This window comes from Antedon bifida, chromosome 2 (genome assembly GCF_963402885.1).
Source record: "Antedon bifida chromosome 2, ecAntBifi1.1, whole genome shotgun sequence".
Taxonomy (NCBI): Eukaryota; Metazoa; Echinodermata; class Crinoidea; order Comatulida; family Antedonidae; genus Antedon; species Antedon bifida.
The window spans coordinates 22,946,833-22,967,782 of NC_136227.1; the positions used below are offsets into that span (position 1 = coordinate 22,946,833).

The window sequence follows — 20,950 nt, forward strand, 5'->3', positions numbered from 1 at the left end:
ATCAAGCAATTTACTGAACTTATCTCCCTCCCTTTATGCCATATTTTTAACATTTCTTTAACTAAGGGAATTTTCCCAAGCAGATTGAAGATAGCTCGTGTAACACCCATCTTTAAATCTGGCAGTAAATCTGACTTAACGAACTATCGCCCTATTTCTATTTTACCTGTTTTCTCAAAAGCCCTAGAAAGAATTATTTACGACAGAACTTTTAATTTTATTACCAAATACGATATTTTATACTCTCAACAATTCGGCTTTCGTAAAAAATATAATACATCCATGGCTCTTATTGACCTTACTAACAAAATTGTGGACGCTTTTGAACGCAATGATTTCGCTATTGGACTCTTTATTGATCTTTCCAAAGCTTTTGACACTATCGATCATGATATTCTTTTATTTAAGTTATCCCATTATGGTATTCGAGGGCCTGCATTAAATTTGTTTAAAAGTTACTTAGCAAATCGTTCTCAATGTACTAGATACTCAAACCACCTATCTCATTTTTCATCAGTCACATGCGGTGTCCCCCAAGGTTCTCTTTTAGGTCCACTTTTATTTATTTTATACATTAATGATTTATACCGATGCTCTAATCTTCTCTCGTTTTTTCTCTATGCTGACGACACAACCGTGTTCTATTCTTCCCCTAATATCCAATCTCTTTTTGATGACCTTAACACCAACTTAAAACACATGTCCATCTATTTTTCTAGTAATAAGTTATCTATCAATTATAAAAAGTGCAGCTTTATTCTTTTCCGGAGTCCCCAAAAAGACAGATTTATCAATACTACGCCATATAAGATTCTGATTGACAATTATGATATTCCACGTGTTGAAAGCGCAAAGTTTCTAGGTGTTTATCTCGATAGTGGTCTAACTTGGAAAACTCACATTAAAGAAATCGAGAACAAAACTTCCAAGAGCCTCGGTGTCATGTTTAGACTTTCTTCGTTCATTCCCCCAAATATCCTCCGTATTATTTACTGTTCTTTAATTCTTCCCTATCTGAGCTATTGTAACATTGTATGGGCAAATACTTACCCATCCAATCTCACCAAACTTCACATTATACAAAAAAAGGCTACTCGCATTATATCTGGCGTTCCACCCCGGTCTCATTCGTCTCATTTGTTTTCTAACTTGAATCTCCTTAATATTTTTGACATTAATATTTTTCAACAATTTATATTCGTGTACTCATCAATACATTTCCTTCTTCCTAAGCATCTGTGTAATTTTTTCATCCCAAATTCTGTTCGTCACTCGTACTGTACAAGAAACCAATTTAAGATCCATATACCGAAACATCGCACTAATTATTTTCAACATAACATAAGATTTTCCGGCTCCAATTTATGGAATAATTTACCTCCTGACATCGGCAACTCTATTTCAATAAAAACGTTTTCTTCCAAACTTAAGAAATACCTTATTGCAAAGTATTGATCTCTCTTTTTTATTCCGGCAATTTTTTCGAGTTTCATTTGTCAGTTCTTGGTCAGGATATGATTTGCTGTCATTCTGATCGTTGTTTTTTTTCCTCCTTTTGCTGTCTTGTTATGTCCCTGTCCTTACGTCCTGTATTTTTGAATTTTCGACCGTCTTACCTGTGTCTGTAAATAGGCTGGCCCGCCACAAGATTTGTATCTTCTTGGGCACTGCCTACTTCCTTTTATTGATACCTGTATACTTTTTTTTTTTATCATCAACTGACATGTTTTATATTTTACTTGAATTTGTTATGATTACCTAATTTTATTGAAGGAAGAAATAAATGTTTAGTTGAATTGAATTGAATGAATTACAATATGATATTTGTTTTGTTCTGCAATCCGGGGCTCAAGGGGAGTCAATTGTTATCATGCAATCCGGGGCTCAAGGGGAGTCAATTGTTATCATGCAATCCGGGCCTCAAGGGGAGTCAATTGTTATCATGCAATCCGGGGCTCAAGGAGAATCAATTGTTATCATGCAATCCGGGCCTCAAGGGGAGTCAATTGTTATCATGTAATCCGGGGCTCAAGGGGAGTCAATTGTTATCATGCAATCCGGGGCTCAAGGGGAGTCAATTGTTATCATTCAATCCGGGGCTCAAGGGGAGTCAATTGTTATCATGCAATCCGGGGCTCAAGGGGAGTCAATTGTTATCATGCAATCCGGGGCTCAAGGGGAGTCAATTGTTATCATGCAACCCGGGGCTCAAGGGGAGTCAATTGTTATCATGCAATCCGGGGCTCAAGGGGAGTCAATTGTTATCATTCAATCCGGGGCTCAAGGGGAGTCAATTGTTATCATGCAATCCGGGGCTCAAGGGGAGTCAATTGTTATCATGCAATTCGGGGCTCAAGGGGAGTCAATTGTTATCATGCAATCCTGGGCTCAAGGGGATTCAATTGTTATCATTCAATCCGGGGCTCAAGGGGAGTCAATTGTTATCATGCAATCCGGGCCTCAAGGGGAGTCAATTGTTATCATTCAATCCGGGGCTCAAGGGGAGTCAATTGTTATCATGCAATCCGGGGCTCAAGGGGAGTCAATTGTTATCATGCAATCCGGGGCTCAAGGGGAGTCAATTGTTATTATGCAATCCGGGGCTCAAGGGGAGTCAATTGTTATCATTCAATCCAGGGCTCAAGGGGAGTCAATTGTTATCATGTAATCCAGGGCTCAAGGGGAGTCAATTGTTATCATGCAATCCGGGGCTCAAGGGGAGTCAATTGTTATCATTCAATCCGGGGCTCAAGGGGAGTCAATTGTTATCATGCAATCCGGGCCTCAAGGGGAGTCAATTGTTATCATTCAATCCGGGGCTCAAGGGGAGTCAATTGTTATCATGCAATCCGGGGCTCAAGGGGAGTCAATTGTTATCATGCAATCCGGGGCTTAAGGAGAATCAATTGTTATCATGCAATCCGGGCCTCAAGGGGAGTCAATTGTTATCATGCAATCCGGGGCTCAAGGGGAGTCAATTGTTATCATGCAATCCGGGCCTCAAGGGGAGTCAATTGTTATCATGCAATCCGGGGCTCAAGGGGATTCAATTGTTATCATTCAATCCGGGGCTCAAGGGGAGTCAATTGTTATCATGCAATCCGGGGCTCAAGGGGAGTCAATTGTTGTCATGCAATCCGGGGCTCAAGGGGAGTCAATTGTTATCATGCAATCCGGGGCTCAAGGGGAGTCAATTGTTATTATGCAATCCGGGGCTCAAGGGGAGTCAATTGTTATCATTCAATCCAGGGCTCAAGGGGAGTCAATTGTTATCATGCAATCCAGGGCTCAAGGGGAGTCAATTGTTATCATGCAATCCGGGGCTCAAGGGGAGTCAATTGTTATCATTCAATCCGGGGCTCAAGGGGAGTCAATTGTTATCATGCAATCCGGGGCTCAAGGGGAATCAATTGTTATCATTCAATCCGGGGCTCAAGGGGAATCAATTGTTATCATGCAATCCGGGGCTCAAGGGGAATCAATTGTTATCATGCAATCCGGGGCTCAAGGGGAGTCAATTGTTATCATGCAATCCGGGGCTCAAGGGGAGTCAATTGTTATCATTCAATCCGGGGCTCAAGGGGAGTCAATTGTTATCATTCAATCCGGGGCTCAAGGGGAGTCAATTGTTATCATTCAATCCGGGGCTCAAGGGGAGTCAATTGTTATCATTCAATCCGGGGCTCAAGGGGAGTCAATTGTTATCATTCAATCCGGGCTCAAGGGGAGTCAATTGTTATCATTCAATCCGGGGCTCAAGGGGAGTCAATTGTTATCATTCAATCCGGGGCTCAAGGGGAGTCAATTGTTATCATGCAATCCGGGGCTCAAGGGGAGTCAATTGTTATCATGCAATTCGGGGCTCAAGGGGAGTCAATTGTTATCATGCAATCCGGGGCTCAAGGGGAGTCAATTGTTATCATTCAATCCGGGGCTCAAGGGGAGTCAATTGTTATCATTCAATCCGGGGCTCAAGGGGAGTCAATTGTTATCATTCAATCCAAGGCTCAAGGAGAGTCAATTGTTATCATGCAATCCGGGGCTCAAAGGGAGTCAATTGTTATCATTCAATCCGGGGCTCAAGGGGAGTCAATTGTTATCATGCAATCCGGGGCTCAAAGGGAGTCAATTGTTATCATTCAATCCGGGGCTCAAGGGGAGTCAATTGTTATCATGCAATCCGGGGCTCAAGGGGAGTCAATTGTTATCATGCAATCCGGGGCTCAAGGGGAGTCAATTGTTATCATGCAATCCGGGGCTCAAGGGGAGTCAATTGTTATCATTCAATCCGGAGCTCAAGGGGAGTCAATTGTAATCATTCAATCCGGGGCTCAAGAGGAGTCAATTGTTATCATTCAATCCGGGCTCAAGGGGAGTCAATTGTTATCATGCAATCCGGGGCTCAAGGGGAGCAAATTGTTATCATGTAATCCGGGGCTCAAGGGCAGTCAATTGTTATCATGCAATCCGGGACTCAAGGGGAGTCAATTGTTATCATGCAATCCGGGGCTCAAGGGGAGTCAATTGTTATCATGCAATCCGGGGCTGAAGGGGAGTCAATTGTTATCATGCAATCCGGGACTCAAGGGCAGTCAATTGTTATCATGCAATCCGGGACTCAAGGGGAGTCAATTGTTATCATGCAATCCGGGACTCAAGGGGAGTCAATTGTTATCATGCAATCCGGGGCTGAAGGGGAGTCAATTGTTATCATGCAATTCGGGGCTCAAGGGGAGTCAATTGTTATCATGCAATCCGGGGCTGAAGGGGAGTCAATTGTTATCATGCAATCCGGGGCTGAAGGGGAGTCAATTGTTATCATGCAATCCGGGGCTCAAGGGGAGTCAATTGTTATCATTCAATCCGGGGCTCAAGGGGAGTCAATTGTTATCATTCAATCCGGGGCTCAAGGGGAGTCAATTGTTATCATTCAATCCGGGGCTCAAGGGGAGTCAATTGTTATCATGTAATCCGGAGCTCAAGGGGAGTCAATTGTTATCATTCAAAGTGCTTATTTATTTATATATTTGGTAAAAATAAATTTCAAAAAAATTAAAAGGAATATACTATAAATACGCATATATGCCGTATGTTCTTATAACCATTAGGCCCTATCAGCAAATTTGTATTGCACGTATAATTTGTTCATAAAATATATTGTGTTGTATCAATATAAACACAGATTACTATTTGTTAACCGTCAACATAACTAATACAAAGGATAAAGATGAACTAAACTATGTATATGTATATGCCTATAGTTATGTATATGCCTATATTTTGAAACAGTAAAATGCATTAGGCCTAACCATCGTGATTAAAAACTATACAAAAATACCATTCACTTAAACATTAATGTTAAATTCTGATATTGCATAAGTGGATATTAATATTTAGTATTGCTACCACTACGATAACCATAATATCAATAAATAATATGTATTACATACTTTAACTACACACTGATGTTCTCATCCAATATCTAACCTAAATAATTTCATGCAATAAATATATGTAGTAGTACTAGTAAATGTAATTATGTTATTGTATTTCAACATTCATTTATATTAATAATTAATTAATCAACATTATAGTCCTTTAAAATGAGTAAGTCGAGTTAATAAGCAAATATTCTTATACGTGAATTTCCCCATTCTGCTACTACCACACGCCTCCATTCCCCTGGAATAACGCACAACCCACGTGGGTCAACCAGACGTTTCCCATTGTCAACAAATTTGACAAAGTTACCACTTTTGTCAAATAATTGAACATGGTGTTCACTACTGACCAATATATTGCTATCTTTGTCACAGGTGATGCCTTTCGGGCGTTCAAATTGACCATCTTTAGAACCTCTGGCACCAAACATCGATATTTGTGCACCATGTTTTGTAAACTTTTGAATCCTGTGATTCCACGTGTCTGAGACAATTAATTCTTCTCCACAAGACTCTATGAACCACGGTGAGAGTAGTCGATGTGGAAGGGCAAACTCAGGTCCAAAAGACTTAACCCTATTACCAATGCTGTCATATTTCAATATGCAATGTGCTCCATGATCGACGACGTATGTGTAGCAGTCTTTATCAACACATATTCCTACAGGGTCAACCATCTCATTTTTGCCAAAACGACGTAAGAGTTTCCCATCTGAATTGCACTTAAACACTTGTCTCTTGACGTGATCTGTCATAAACATAACTCTGTCCATGGTGACAGCAATTCCTTGTATTTCGCTTGCTGGATCTACTTCTAATTTCCTAAGGAACCTTCCATTTCTGTTAAAAATGTAAACTGTTTTTGTTCTGTTAGTGACATAAATGTCACCATCTGTTGACACTGATATGTTGAATGGTGGCCTGTCTCGAAAATCGGTATGCGTGAATTCTAGTGCATCTCCCACAGATGGCTGGCATTTTATGTCTAATTTACCTTCTTTAATTAATTGTTCGAAAAGCTTGATTGTGTAGACACAATCACCGGGGAAAAGGGGTGAGATCTCTATAGAGTAGGTTCCATCTTGGTTGTCAAGAATGTTAGCGTATTGTTTAGGATGACTAGGATGCTTCAGCTCTCCAGTCACATCAGCTCCTCCAATTTTAACATCATTGCCACGTGAATCTTTTGCAGTTAGAAACAATCGTAAACTTTCACCAGTATGCACGTCTTGCAATTCCCCTGTATTTATCGACGAAGTGAAACCAACAGCTGATGTTGTTTTAATAAATCCTAAACTTGTTTTCTCAAGCATATCTACGAATTCGTCGTCTTCGGCAAATGTAATTCGTTTGTTCTCCTCGGGTAGATAGTTCGGTGGGTTATGCACAATATCTCTCATTTTTTGTGTTGAATCTTTTAACCAGGCAATAGCACGAACATGGTCTTGGTAAACTCTGGGATGCTGACAGGTTTGATTTATAATGACAATTTCTTGCCGTACCGACAATAATCTCTCTCTTTGAGCTTCTAAAACATCACGTTTTTTACAAAACTTTTCGTTGAGATCTTTTCTAAGTTCTTTTCTCTTTTCGTTTAGAATAAGAACAGCCCCCTTATATGCATCTTCAACGTCTGATTGGCATTTGTCATACTCTTCTTGAAGCTTGGACAGAACATTTGACGTGTCTACCATTCCCAAATCTATTTTTGACAGCATATTATTTGACCGGTCTGTAAGGTCACTAAGTGTTTTCTTGTGTTTGTACATCACATTTTGGATACAATCTTTCTTATGGCCAGGTTTTTCGTGAGATATTTTTATACATTGGTCACAAACAGGTATGTCGCATGATATACAGTACCGATCTTGTCGCATGTCATTGTGAAAAGGACAAAGCGCCAGACTGAGTGTATCTTGCTCGTTATCAGCCGTGGACATAACGTTTCTATTAGACATCATGGTTCTTATAGCCAATAATTAAATAGAATAAACCTGAAAATAAAATTGATTCGTTAATTATTTATTATGTATTCGTACTATCTAATTTCTCTTACATAATTAAGCGAACGTGCCAAACGAATTTTTTCAATTCAATAATTATCGATATCAAATACACCTTTCGAAAGAAACAACCATTTATTTGAAAAAACAATTATATAAGCACAACTGTATATTAATTATAAATAAAACTAAAGGCAGTTAGACTGTTATGAACTCTTGATTATATTTCAGTGAGATACAATGTGTAAACTCGGGAATTTTTGATGGATGTGAAAGAATTACGCATTAGTTAGTAACACCGTTTCATTACAAATTAAATTAAAAGTTGTTGCATGCCAAGTTGGAGACAAGCAGAGCCGTGATATTTTAACAGGAAAGGATGTAAGGGAGTAAATATTTCTAAATATTATATATTATATAAAAAAATGTATAAAATATATGTAAACTGACTGAATCGCATCGAAACAAGCCGTTAATGTGAAATTTCAAATACAGATAATACAATAAAAGGTTTTTATTAATATTTTTATATAAAATTGGCGATAGAATGAATTTTAATGTAATTTGATTTGGAACGTAACCTGAACCATGGAAAATAATAGCCTATTCAAGTAGTAACTTGAAATGAAATAAAACAGTACAAGAAAAAAAAACCTGGTTTATGTCATCTGTATTAGATTAGATGTTATTTACTTTCTTTTCAAATCTAAAGTAGCCTACTCACCTTTTTTCAAACGAATAAAATAAGTTAGTTGATTATCAGTAGGCCTAATGAAGGAGACTTCCGTGAGAACCGTTAGTTACTCGTTGTAAAGTTACCTTAGCTGTTCCTTGTGTCTTATATATAAATGCATCATTATTATTATATAAAAGGTTGCTAAGCCAACATCAGTGCACCAGTAAATTTTCAATTGAATGAAAAAAACTCGACTTATTCAACCGTATACAACTGCAGGTATCATTTTACTTATAATTACCACGCCACCTATATGGACAGACATATGTAATTTAATATTCGTTCAATGATGATTATTTCTACTCGAGTAGTGTAATGACAAAACAAAATGACTTAACTCTGTTTGCAAACTGGAACGATCTTTCTAGGGTTTTGTAGCATATTACATAGCAACCATTCATAATGAAATATATTGAATTTTACGCTATTGGATTTATGAGTCGATTATTAGATGTAAAATATAATAGTATAAATGACGTAAACCTACATCATAAATAAATGTGTAAGTAAGTAAGCATATAGGCAATACATACAAGAGGCGATTTAATCATAACCACGGTACTCTGGCAATTCTTCAACTTTAATCAGCTTAATATTATTTTTAACAGCGCGATTGATTGAAGTGAATGTTACACTTGCCATATCTACTTTTCCTTTTATTCCTTTATTTTTATTCTAAATTGCAATTCACATGTTCTACTCCGTAACTTTCGCTAATTTATATAAAAAATAAATAATAATATTACGGTGTTTATGTTTGCAAATAAATTACTGAAATTGCTGAAGTTGCATGTTTGCTGAGACAATCTTGTAATAATACGGTAGTTTGTTTGAAGGTATTTCATACTAATTTTGTTTCCTCATCAACTTCCATTTCTATTCAATTTTATGTTTATTCACTCTGTGGTTAATTGTTCATATTTATTTGTAATTAATTAAACTGCAAGTTATACTTTATTGTTTTATAGCAGTGTGTGGGTTGATTATTAACTTGAAAACCATGGAGATTGTGAGATGTATTTGTTTAAGAGATTCAATACTCGAAGAATAATAATAAATGATGGTATGCAGACGACGTAAAAGCGCCAATTGATATTTAATGTATACATAACATCAGTGACAACACTTTTTATATTTGATTATAAAAGATATTATATAGTATCGTTCACTAACACATGGATATTACATATCTGCAATGGTTTTCCAAAACGCAAATTCCTTCGTTTTGTATATGTTTCAATGTTTCTACTCAAAGATTCTAGTTTAACAATATTTAAATTAACATGACGATTTAGAACATAACCATTAGACCACTGGATATATATTATTATACGTTTACGTGAGTGAAAATTTGAGAATTGCGCATAACAGAATCTTTACTCAATGGAAATTCGGTACATATTGAATTTTACCAACAAATGAAAACCAGTATACTAATTAGTAATTAGTTAGTACTAAGTTAGATAATTAGTTATTGCCGATTTAAACGCATTTAGGTTAAACGATTAGTCCTGAATAGGTGTGTTTTCCGAATGCTGTTTAGGCCTAATTGTTTTTAATTGCTGTGCAACACTGTTACTAATGGTAAACGACAAACAAAAGTTCGACTAAATAAAATATACATTTATACAAGATGCGAACAGTACAAACAAATTCGATGTGATTTTTGAGTACAGTATTTGAAGGATTTTAAAGTTCCATGACTGAAGTTGGTAAACGAATGACTCAATCAAGAGCTTTGCCTTTTCGAACTCCCGCGTCTCTTACTTGTTCAATGTGTTATATTTTTTTTTATTGAAACCAAAATGCAAAAAAAGATTTGAGAAATATCTGGGCAATTCTATTTTACTATTCCCTGGCTCTGTATGCATTTTGACATGCCATGGTGGCTTCATGTATTTGAAAACCATTATGGGCCCTTACTAGTCATTCTAGGCCTAATGTATTATTATTTCAAGAACACAAGAGATTTTTTTGTTTCAATAAAATTAAGAACGAATAATTCTCGATTTTATTTCACTATTGATAATGGACAATAAAATTACGATCCAACAACAATTACATGTAGAAAAAAATCGAAAAACATCGATCATTTTCCATTTCATTTTATTACCGGTAGGCTGTACAATTTGGTTTTACGTAAATATGATAATTTGTGATTGCAATGCGCATAAACATATATCGTGAGGATGTGAGTGCGATAATATGCATGGATGATAGATATGTATTTCTTGTATAAGTCAAAATAATAGGCATATTTAAGTTAAAAATCAATGAAAAAAATCTTGCAATTGGTAAACTCTGAGAAGATACACAATAATAAATCATTAGATAACGAGTGTCAAATATAAGCAACTCTGCCCGCGAGAGGGAACCTCTCCGGTAGTTTAAAGCCTTCCCAGTAGAAAATTAGTTCATGTTTATGACTCCATTACTCTTAACCCACAACCACTCCATGGCGGTTTGGTAGTTGAAAACATTCCCAGTATAATTCCGGTTTTTATTACTCATTACTGAAACGAACCCCGAACACCTTCCCGGGGTGATATGTTAAAACTCAGTACAATTGCGGTCATTATGCGTGCAATAGCAATGAACAAACATCCAACAAAATGTGGGGAGAAAAGTGGGGCATTTAGATTTTGGGCCCCAATATGGCCGATAGTATTCAATTTGTGGATGTGTGCAGTAGAAAAAATGTGTATATCCATCAAAAGTATCTTATAATATTATCAAGGAGTAATATTCTTCTATTGTGAGAACCAGTAATAATCGATCATCTGCTGCTGAAACGTTCGATTTTATTGTTCAAATTTAATTTCATGAATAATTTAAGGTAATCTATTGTAGAATATTCGATATTATTCCATTTCTATGATCGTGAATAAAATAAACTAATTTCTACAGGAAGAAAATCGATTCAAAGTTCTCGACTTATTTCAACACCTTCAATAATAACATAAATAACAATGCTTTTCCTTCAAGTTTTTTTAGTATTAGTATTTATAATGTGATTGAGGCATGCCATGAAATACTGTACAGATATTGCCGGCTTATAGATTATTATAACATTCCAGATCCTCCGAGCGAATTTTATTTCTCGAAGGATTATTTTATATATTTTTTTATTTTATAGGCTAGTCATGAGAAAAGCATTACCAAGGAAAATCTCAATGTTATAATATACGATAAAAGGCAATATCTGTTATAATATTGTCCATTCTGAAATTGGTGAGATTCGAATGAAATAATATGAAAGAAAAATATTAACAGTATACATCGGCGGTCAACGTCATTGCAGCAGTCAACATAGCAGAAAATGTATTGTTACACCATACGTACCTCTGAAAACTTTAAGCCAAATATTACCCTTTGTGACCAGGTTATATAAATACACAAGACTCAGGTCAATACATTTTGCTCAAATTTTTTCATTAGAATGAATATAAATGTAACAACAAACCAAATATCCCCCAAAGAGAACAAGAACAGTGCCAATCACAATGCTCCCAGTCATTCATTATTTATTCAATAGTATGTAGGCCACTGGCCCAATACAATAATAGAAAATAACACGTATAGGCCTACTAACATTATCAAATTTAAGAAGTAGTAACAAAATAATTAGATTAGTTCTCTTTTTATATGCGAAAAATCAATCATTTAAAAAAATGTTCATCAGATCATTCATTATTTCATTCCCAAAGGACAAAGAATCATAACTAGACATGAAACTCGTCACTTTGACGAGTTAGTTATCCGCACCACGACAAACGCCACGTGCACGTCATACGTTGGAATATTGCACACAGATAAAGATTATGGCATTATGACAAGAACTGAAGAATATGACATGCTGTTAGTGCTGAATTTTGTGTCATATAGTATATACATGCAAACAGTATAAGCTGTATACATATTACATACAGTGTAGAATAGATGAAATTACGGGACCCGCCATTTATTCCAATTTTTAACATGGCGACGGTATCAAAATGAAACACTTAGATAGCAATTTCAGAAGGAAATTATCTCAGGAACAACATATTAACGTGTAGAAGAAATTTGAATACGTAAAATATAGATGCGCACCCTTTTAAATGTGATGAACTATTACGCAAAATATGAAAATACGACTTTTTTTATTCAACTGGCCATATGATGACGTCACAACATCCGATTGGCAAAATGTTTACATGAATTCGTATCTACAATCCAATAGCTTCCAGAAAACGTTTTAATCGTGATTATCACATTTTATTCTTACGAGCTATTACAGATTAAAATTTACTGTAAAGATGAAATTAATGACCCACGTAATTAAAATTTTTAGGCATGATGACGTCATAAAAATTAAAATATTTTTATCTCATGCTAAAGAAAGTTGATTGACCTACACAATATATAAATGTAGGAGAAAAAGGAATACAGATAAGCGCGATGCGCTCCATTGAATGTGATGAGCAATAACGAAAGAGACAAAAATCCTATATTTTACATTCGTGTGGCCATACGATGACGTCACAATGTTTTTTTAGCCTTATTGATGCATGATCCGATATCTACAACTCATCAACTTCTAGATTTTGTAATAAAAATAAACGGTTAACGGTTTACTTTAGAAACTATGACTGTTTAAAAAAAGACATAATTTTGACGATTTTTTAAGCTTTTTCATAAAAAACGCGCACGAATTGTCTAATTCAACGTGTTCGTATGGCGTTATTTAAACTGGAAAAGGTCTAAATTGTTTTCAAAATCACTGGGAAAGGCTTGAAAAATATAATTCAAGAGAAAAAAATATGTTTTTAACGCTATGTGCGCACCGCGCGCATAAAAAATTGCGCGCCCGTGGGAATTTTTGACATGCTCAAAATGACAAGAAACGCGTAAAAAGTTGATTAGAAATTAATTTTGCGCATTTTGAAATTTTAAATGCGCGTGCGCGCGTAACTTCTTGTCAAACATGCCATTTTTAATCCGTAGAAAGTTTGCCCCTGATATGACTTAAATTTTGTCAAAGTGTCAATACTAAATGACTTTTGGTTTTTAATCTATGATCAATCATTGAAATTCATAAAATTGCGCATAAGTCACGTTGCGCAACTATGACGTCATTCAAAAATAGGAGGTGCACAACTTCACGTAAATGCCCATATGTTGTCAAAGTTATGAAATGTTATGTTTACACATTTTAGAGGAACACGACTCACAAAAAGGAAGGAAGGAAAGAAGAATAATACAGAAAAAAAATATTGATCTCATACAATTACAAGGAGTTATCCGCTTGGTATACCAAGCGGATAACTAATAATCCAATTCTATAGGCCTACAACTGAAAGTGTCGTGCCCTCATTGTATAGCAAGAATTTTTCTGAAGTTATAGACCAGTCTATTAGATCAAACGGATAATGAATTTGTATCTCTCGAGAGGGCGCAAGCGCTTCCTTTTGTGGTCTGTTGAATGCAAGTACCGTAACCAGTAGGTCCACTAATTTCAGACAAAATAATGTGGGTAACTCCAAGTAAGAGAAGAACACATTTGAGAATCTGACATTTGGATTTTTGGGATGAGCATGTCTCGAATCGAAACGCCAAAATGTGTCCTGTCTCTAGAATTTATTTAGTAAATTAATTAATAATCTTCCGTAAATTGTATCATTTTGTCTTCACCCTCAAATCAATTGGCATCAAATTCAGAAGACGACCTGTCATATTACCTCCACATGACCACTATTTCTTCATCACACAAGTTGTGATCCCCTGTACTGAACTATGTTTGGAAGGTATAATTGAAATTTAACATTTTGAATGTAATAATAAATAATGTCAAGTAACAGATGCATTAATATTGCTATATTAACATACACATTACAAAATCATTTGTTTTTTTTTATAGATTAGATTATTTGTTTTTGTAGGCCTAATTACTTAAATACAATCATTTGAATGTGATGTATTCTGAAAAGAAAGCCAGAAATCACAGTTCATCGTACATTAGTACTGGGAATTTGTCGAAAATGACAATCAATCTGACGTACTAACGTATTATGTGAATGATTTTAACACAAGTACAGTTCTTGGCCAATGTGTAATATTGTGACTTACTGTAGGCCTAAAAATATTAATTTGGTGTAACGAACCCTTAAAAACATAAGGTGAATAGGTAGGACATTTAAACCAAGGTGCTGCATTCATCAGTTGAAAAATATATACTATTGTTATAACTGTTGTCAGTTACAAAGGCCTATACTGATGTGTCTACGTATAGCCAGTATTATATACTTTTTTCACAGTAGTTTTCCCCTGTATATTTCTCCTTTTTAATAAAATTATTGTGTCGGGCTTTTGTTATTAGGTCTGGTTGTTTTCATGCTTTTAAATATAATCAATTTTCATTTAACATTTATTCTGTATTGTTGTTTTTTCTAGAAAGTAATTGTAGCAACAACAAGGTAACATAAATCGTGCTTTTATAATTTGTGTGATAAAAATGGAAAACGAAGAAGCAATGTTGTTTTTAAAAGGACAGACTTATTGTTTAATCAGTACAAAAGAATGGCGTGACGTGTCGATCAATATGTGTAGATTCAAAGGCAAATTAATGACAATGCTGTGAGTATCAGTGGCTGGATCTCAATAGAGATACAAAATGAAATAAGCGAAAAACTAAATCAAAACGATCAAGTAAAATAGTCAGAAAAATCAGCAGAGCTTTCGGGCACTGAACTAGCCTTTTATCAGTGGAAGTGAGAGTACTTGGGACAAAATTGAGAATATGGAGCAGACAAGCGTCCTACCTCGTTTGCAGTCTACATCACAATATTAAGTTCACTGCAAATAACTTTTATCCATTATCCCATAGTCGTTTTCAATTGATTTAATCTCTGGCAGTCCAATATCCACTGTATTATTGCTTGTACCATCTCTGACTTGTACCGTCTAGTGAGCCTACCCCCCCCCCCCCCCTACTTCCTCGCCTCGCACACCCAACACAGCTTGCCAAAAATACCGCGCAACACAACGCTCCCTTCTGATTCATCCACTTGACTCATTTGCATGTGACACCTGGTTTTTTTCGTGACACCTGACTATCGTAACACGTAACAGTAGTCAAGTCAAATCTGTACTTATTCACAAAAAAATCTTTTAGAACAAAACATAACTAAAACAAATATTATAAATAGAAGAAATTATACAAATACACATTTTTATTCAGCAAATATATAGTACAAAGTAATGTTATTCAAGCTGCAGGTACAAACATTATTCTTTTTAAATAACATTCACCGATCATCAGCGTGTCTGAGGTTATTTATGTATCTTGTCACGAACATATTTTATAAATCATTGTATTAACAATCTCGAGTGTAGAACATTTTTTAAATGAATAGGCCCTGGAATTCTGGTTTAACGTATATCCAATGGATACAAACTTACTGGACAATCATAGAAGAAATTCTATATCTGATACAGAATTGAACAGTTTAACCTTTATAAAATTGCCATTTGTGAAACATGGCAAATTATCTTTACTAAAAGAAGACAAAAACGCAATGGTAAAATCAGGAAAGAGTTAAATTACTATTAAATTAACTCTTCCCTGGTAAAATAATGAATAATTCGTTTAAAGTAGACTAGAAATACAGACAGATTGAGTGTTTACGTTGAACAACTGGCCAAACGGCAGTAATTGTCTTCTATTGACAATTTAATTTAACAGATTCTAGTGTGTGGAACTATTAGTAATTATCAGAAAACGTACGGTAACTAAATCTAATAAGTATTGTAATGACAAACAATGGATCGTGATACAATAAATCAACTTTTGTAATTTATTGTAAATTGAACACTGTTGAAGGAAATTCGATGTTACACGATAAAAATCTAATAATAAACGATTATTTCGTATTTTCGTTTAAAATGAAAAGCAGGTAAAACCTTATGATTTGAAAGCTGCACGTAGGCAGCCAGCATTCCGTCGCTATTTCATAAAGTTGGTTTTTCAAAAATAAATATTACGTTGAGATGAGTTGAAATAATTCATTATATCTACTGTATTAAGTATCAATAGTTTGGAATTTGGAAATAGTTTTTGTCGAAGCCTCGCTATTAGTAATATAAGGTCTATATTTTGTTATTAAACATATATACACGATTTATCTATAGAAAATATATATTTTTAATAAAAACTAAATCATTTTCTTTTCGTGTCAGAAGTGTATCGTCCGATTAGAAACTTAGAAATAATTGCGAGAGCTAGCGTTTTCGATCGCTGTCTTTAATGTGTTCAGTGTGGTGGATAGACACACAAAATACGAATAAAGTTTATTACTATACATTTTCACCTAACCTTAAGCATATAAACTAACATATAGTTGATATTTAAGAAACTAGACTAAGAACATTAATTCTAAACCGCCCGGTGATATACTGAAATTTAATTAATTAATTTGAAACGATGAAGATGAGGAAATCTGTGAGAATGAGAAGAAGTCGCCCCAACCGAGACTCGAACTCGGACCGTCTGCTTGATATGCAGTTGCCCTAACCATTAGACCACTGGGGCTTTCATGGTATTGTTCAAACTCGATTGGATAGCGACTCTTTAACATATATATTTACAGGCATAACAGAAATTCTAAACCATCCGGTGATATACTGAAAATGTCTTAATAATATGTGTTACATACTCCGTGAATGAGAAAAATATGCCCCAACCGAGATTTCGTATTCCACAATTTGTGAACAATCCGTACACGTTCCGTATCCGTACATAGTGAGCGTACCCTCCAGTTAGCAAATTATCATTGTTTTACCCTTTTTAGCAATATAATATATTGCTAAAATATATATTATCCTTCAACTGACTGTATAGCATAGTCTGCAATATTTGATTTAGTATTACAGTGTCAAAAAGAATAATTTGTTTATCTCGTTATGCGTTAGTAATAACATTGTTTTAATTTGTAATTTTTACAAGTAACATTGCTTGAAAGAAATTCGTCTAAAATTGGTTATACTGCCTGTAGTGTTCACTCCGCTTGGGCTGATTATAAATGAGACTTACAACACGAGAAATCAAAATTAACAAATATCTGAAAATAGAATGCATTGCGATAAAATGATTATCCAATCTGAAATGACACCAAATTTAATTATTTTAATTTGTAAAACTATCATATTTTATTACATTACATACTCACATTACACATAGATGAACTGATTCTGTTTAAATAACATCGTTTAAAACTGACCAAATAAAAAGAGGCAAACCATGATTCAAGGTTTCGACGATCTTTATTTACCACATTACCGGTCAATGCAATAAAGCATATATATAATGAAAAATCTATGCTATGCAAATCAGCATCATTATTCAACAACTTTTACAGATTATTCAGATAAATTTTAGTTCGTATGTTAAAACACTTATTATGAAACATATTAAATTTGTTTCCACAAAAAAGCATGCATACTGAAATAATAATTGGTTAGCCTTACGAGAATAACTCCGTCACATAAAATGTTGATATTCAATGTTTTGATGAAAGACAAGACATTTCTATTTTTAAAAAGAGGTACTAATTAAATGCTCGTATTTAATAACTATTGAATTAATTGTATTTATTTTTTGCCATTGTTCAGTAATAAAAGAAAAAATTTCTTTCAACTTCAGTGTGCAATCCATTAAAACAATATTCGCATGGTTATAAACAAATTTAGATGTTGTTATTAAAAGGGATAATAATAATAAGAGCCACTTGGAAGAAATTACAAAAAGAAACTACTTCATGATTACTTGATCTTATTCCATATGTTACCTACCTACAAACCGTACATTATACTAATAGAACAAATTACAATAGCCTTGGCAATTTCGTTCAGTTGCCTACAATGATATTACATGATATTTAATATTGATCGTTACATTACTTTATTTGATTATATTATACAACAGTATATTTTTGTCAAAAGATATACTGTATACTCAAGACAATAATTCTCAGTTACATTTTAAATTCCATCTTACTCTTTTATATTTAATATGCGTACATGTTGACGCAACGAGATATCTTGTCAACAACGGCAACTTGTCGAATGACGTCAGGTATTATTGCCAAACCACAAGGTTGTTTTAATTCGTCTTCCTTGGTGTCAACACGTGATACAAATGATCCATCTCTATTAAACAATTGCAACTTGTTATTGCTACTGACTAATATTCTGTCTTCGTGATCACAAGCAATACCCCTAGGGGCTTTGAACTCCCCATCGCCCATACCAGGTTTCCCAATTGTACGAATAAAATCACCATCTGACGTAAATACCTGCACTCGGTTATTTTCATTATCTGTCACATATAGCTCATCATGTGAATTAATTGCGATAAAACAAGGGTGCTTAAACTGTCCTTCTCCATTTCCTTCAGTACCAAACGCCATTATAAACTGTCCCTCTGAGCCTAGTTTTCTAACACAATTAGCTTCATAGTCAACAACGAAAGTATAACGTTCTGAACAAGCAACTCCAACTGGCCATTTAAGAGTTTTTGAACCATCATAAGATTCCCATACCCTTCCATTAAAATCACACACTTGTACGTGTTTCTTAAGAACATCTGTGAAAACAACATCGGGACCTTTAATTGACGATGGTCTGGTCGAGGATATCTTAGGTCGATTCGCCAAACATCGGACCCCCTTTGCCGATGATATTGGGATGGATTTTACGTAGGTTCCTTCCAACGTGAACACATGTAAACGTGAAAGTCTATTGGCTACTACAATGTATTGCTTTTCATTAAATGTAAACACTTTTAAATCGTATGGTTCACCAAGTTGAAATTCTGAATGAGTAAATGTTCGAAACATTCTTGTCGGCGGCCGAATGTTTAGTTTTAATGTCCCTTCTTTTATTGGCTGATCAAACATATACACATTTAAATCTTGTTCTCCATAAGTATCTGTATTTATTTGTATGGAATATGTTCCATCTTTGTTGTCGATAACTTTTAATTCTTCAATTTCTCCATCACCCGAGTTAGTAAGATCTGCAGAAACCACTGCACTACCATCATTAACTTGGCAACCTTCATAATCACGCGACTGAAGCGTCAGAGATATGTCTTTCTCGGCGATGAGATCAACGGTTTCAACATCTGTGACGCTTGATTGAAATGCAACAGCCGAGGTCGTACACACTTTACCAATAGAACCATCTTCAATCTTTGATAGAGGAGTGTTTTTAAATCTAAGCATGTAGTTTTCTTCTGGATAGTAACGACAAGACGGGTCTGTCATAAGTTCATTTACGGTGGTTATAACGCTTTTCAATGAGGCTAGTTTAGCACTGCAATCATCAGATATTCTTGACCTAGTAGCTACTTCCCATGCCCGGCTCACGTCTTTCTTTTTATTTGATAATATTGTGCGTTGATCGTCTAGTACTTCTCGCTTTCTTTGGAACGTAATATCAATGTCTTTGTTGCATTCTTTCTTCTTTGATTCTAGTTCTCTTGTAAGCTTCATGATGTGTTTGTCAATATCCCTTTCAGTTTCTGCTTTTTCATCTTCCAATTGCCGAAGTACATTATTGATATCTTGCACTGCATCGTCGACGTGTCTTGCAAAGTTTGTACGTTTTCCCATCAGTTCCACTAACTCCTGTTTGTATTCTTCAGTGACGACTTCGATATCAATATATTTATGTATTGGTCGCCTATGGTCTTCCTTTACGCAGTTTCTGCAAATGGGGATATCACAACTTCGACAAAAAAGATCGAGTTTTGATCCAGTGTGCTCTTCACAAAATCCAGGATGTAGAATATCTTGACTGTCTTGAATTTTAAGACCATCCATTATTTTCGACTAAAAAGAATTTAAAAAAGCAGGCTAATTATAATGTATTACTGTATGCATTGTAATGTTAATTTAAAGAATTATCTAATATCGGCCTATAGGCTATTATCCAATTTTCTAAGTTATCTATTTATAAAACTTTGATTACTTCAATGTTATCATTATTATTATTATTGAATTCTATTCACAAAATTTTATTTTAATAGTGCTAATTTGAAACTAATGATCACTAACACTATCAATAAATAATTGTTCAAAAAACTGAACATATTTATTTTCATACCGTTCCTTACTTAAACTGAGCACATGATAAATACACAAACTCATGCCAAAACTAAGAATGATTGTGGTTTTACAACTCATACCGATCTGGGATCGATCAAGATAGACGAAGAACAAGATAATCTGTTACTTCATTAAGCATAATATACGTGTACCAGTTATTCAAGTGTACCTTTCGTATCATATGTTTCACTCCCACCAAGAATTGTGTTATTGATTTTAGTGAATATCGAATTACACAAAAGTCAATGAGTTTTATATCAGTCTGAACGTTTAAACAAAATATTCCAATTTCAAACCCCAAATTCATTTAGTTATATTTTGTAGTCTTTCTCTAAAGCACGCAATATTAAAACAAATCAATATTCTAAAACAGCAGTGAAGCTAATTATGAATAAAATAAAAGTATCAACTTACATTTAGGACAAAAATTTTAAATCGAATACTAACTTCTTTCGTAGCTGGTTGGAATTTCGGAATACTTTCACATACGAACAAAATTCAGATCATCACAATGGTTGAAACACAAGTATACTATTAGTATTGCACTGTAGCTTTTTATTCTATTACCTTTCAGGTTTCAATTCTAGAAACGATTTGATATTTGAAAGAATTATCAAAGAACCA

General features: G+C 34.8%; 1 protein-coding gene across 1 annotated transcript; it reads right to left on the reverse strand.

The window, feature by feature from the left end:
- Positions 1–18,223: 18,223 nt before the first annotated feature.
- On the reverse strand, positions 18,224–20,041 carry LOC144835511 (tripartite motif-containing protein 2-like). The gene has a single exon (XM_078690594.1). The coding sequence runs from the start codon at positions 20,039–20,041 to the stop codon at positions 18,224–18,226; it is 1,818 nt and encodes a 605-aa protein (XP_078546720.1).
- Between the last annotated feature and the right edge of the window lie 909 nt (positions 20,042–20,950).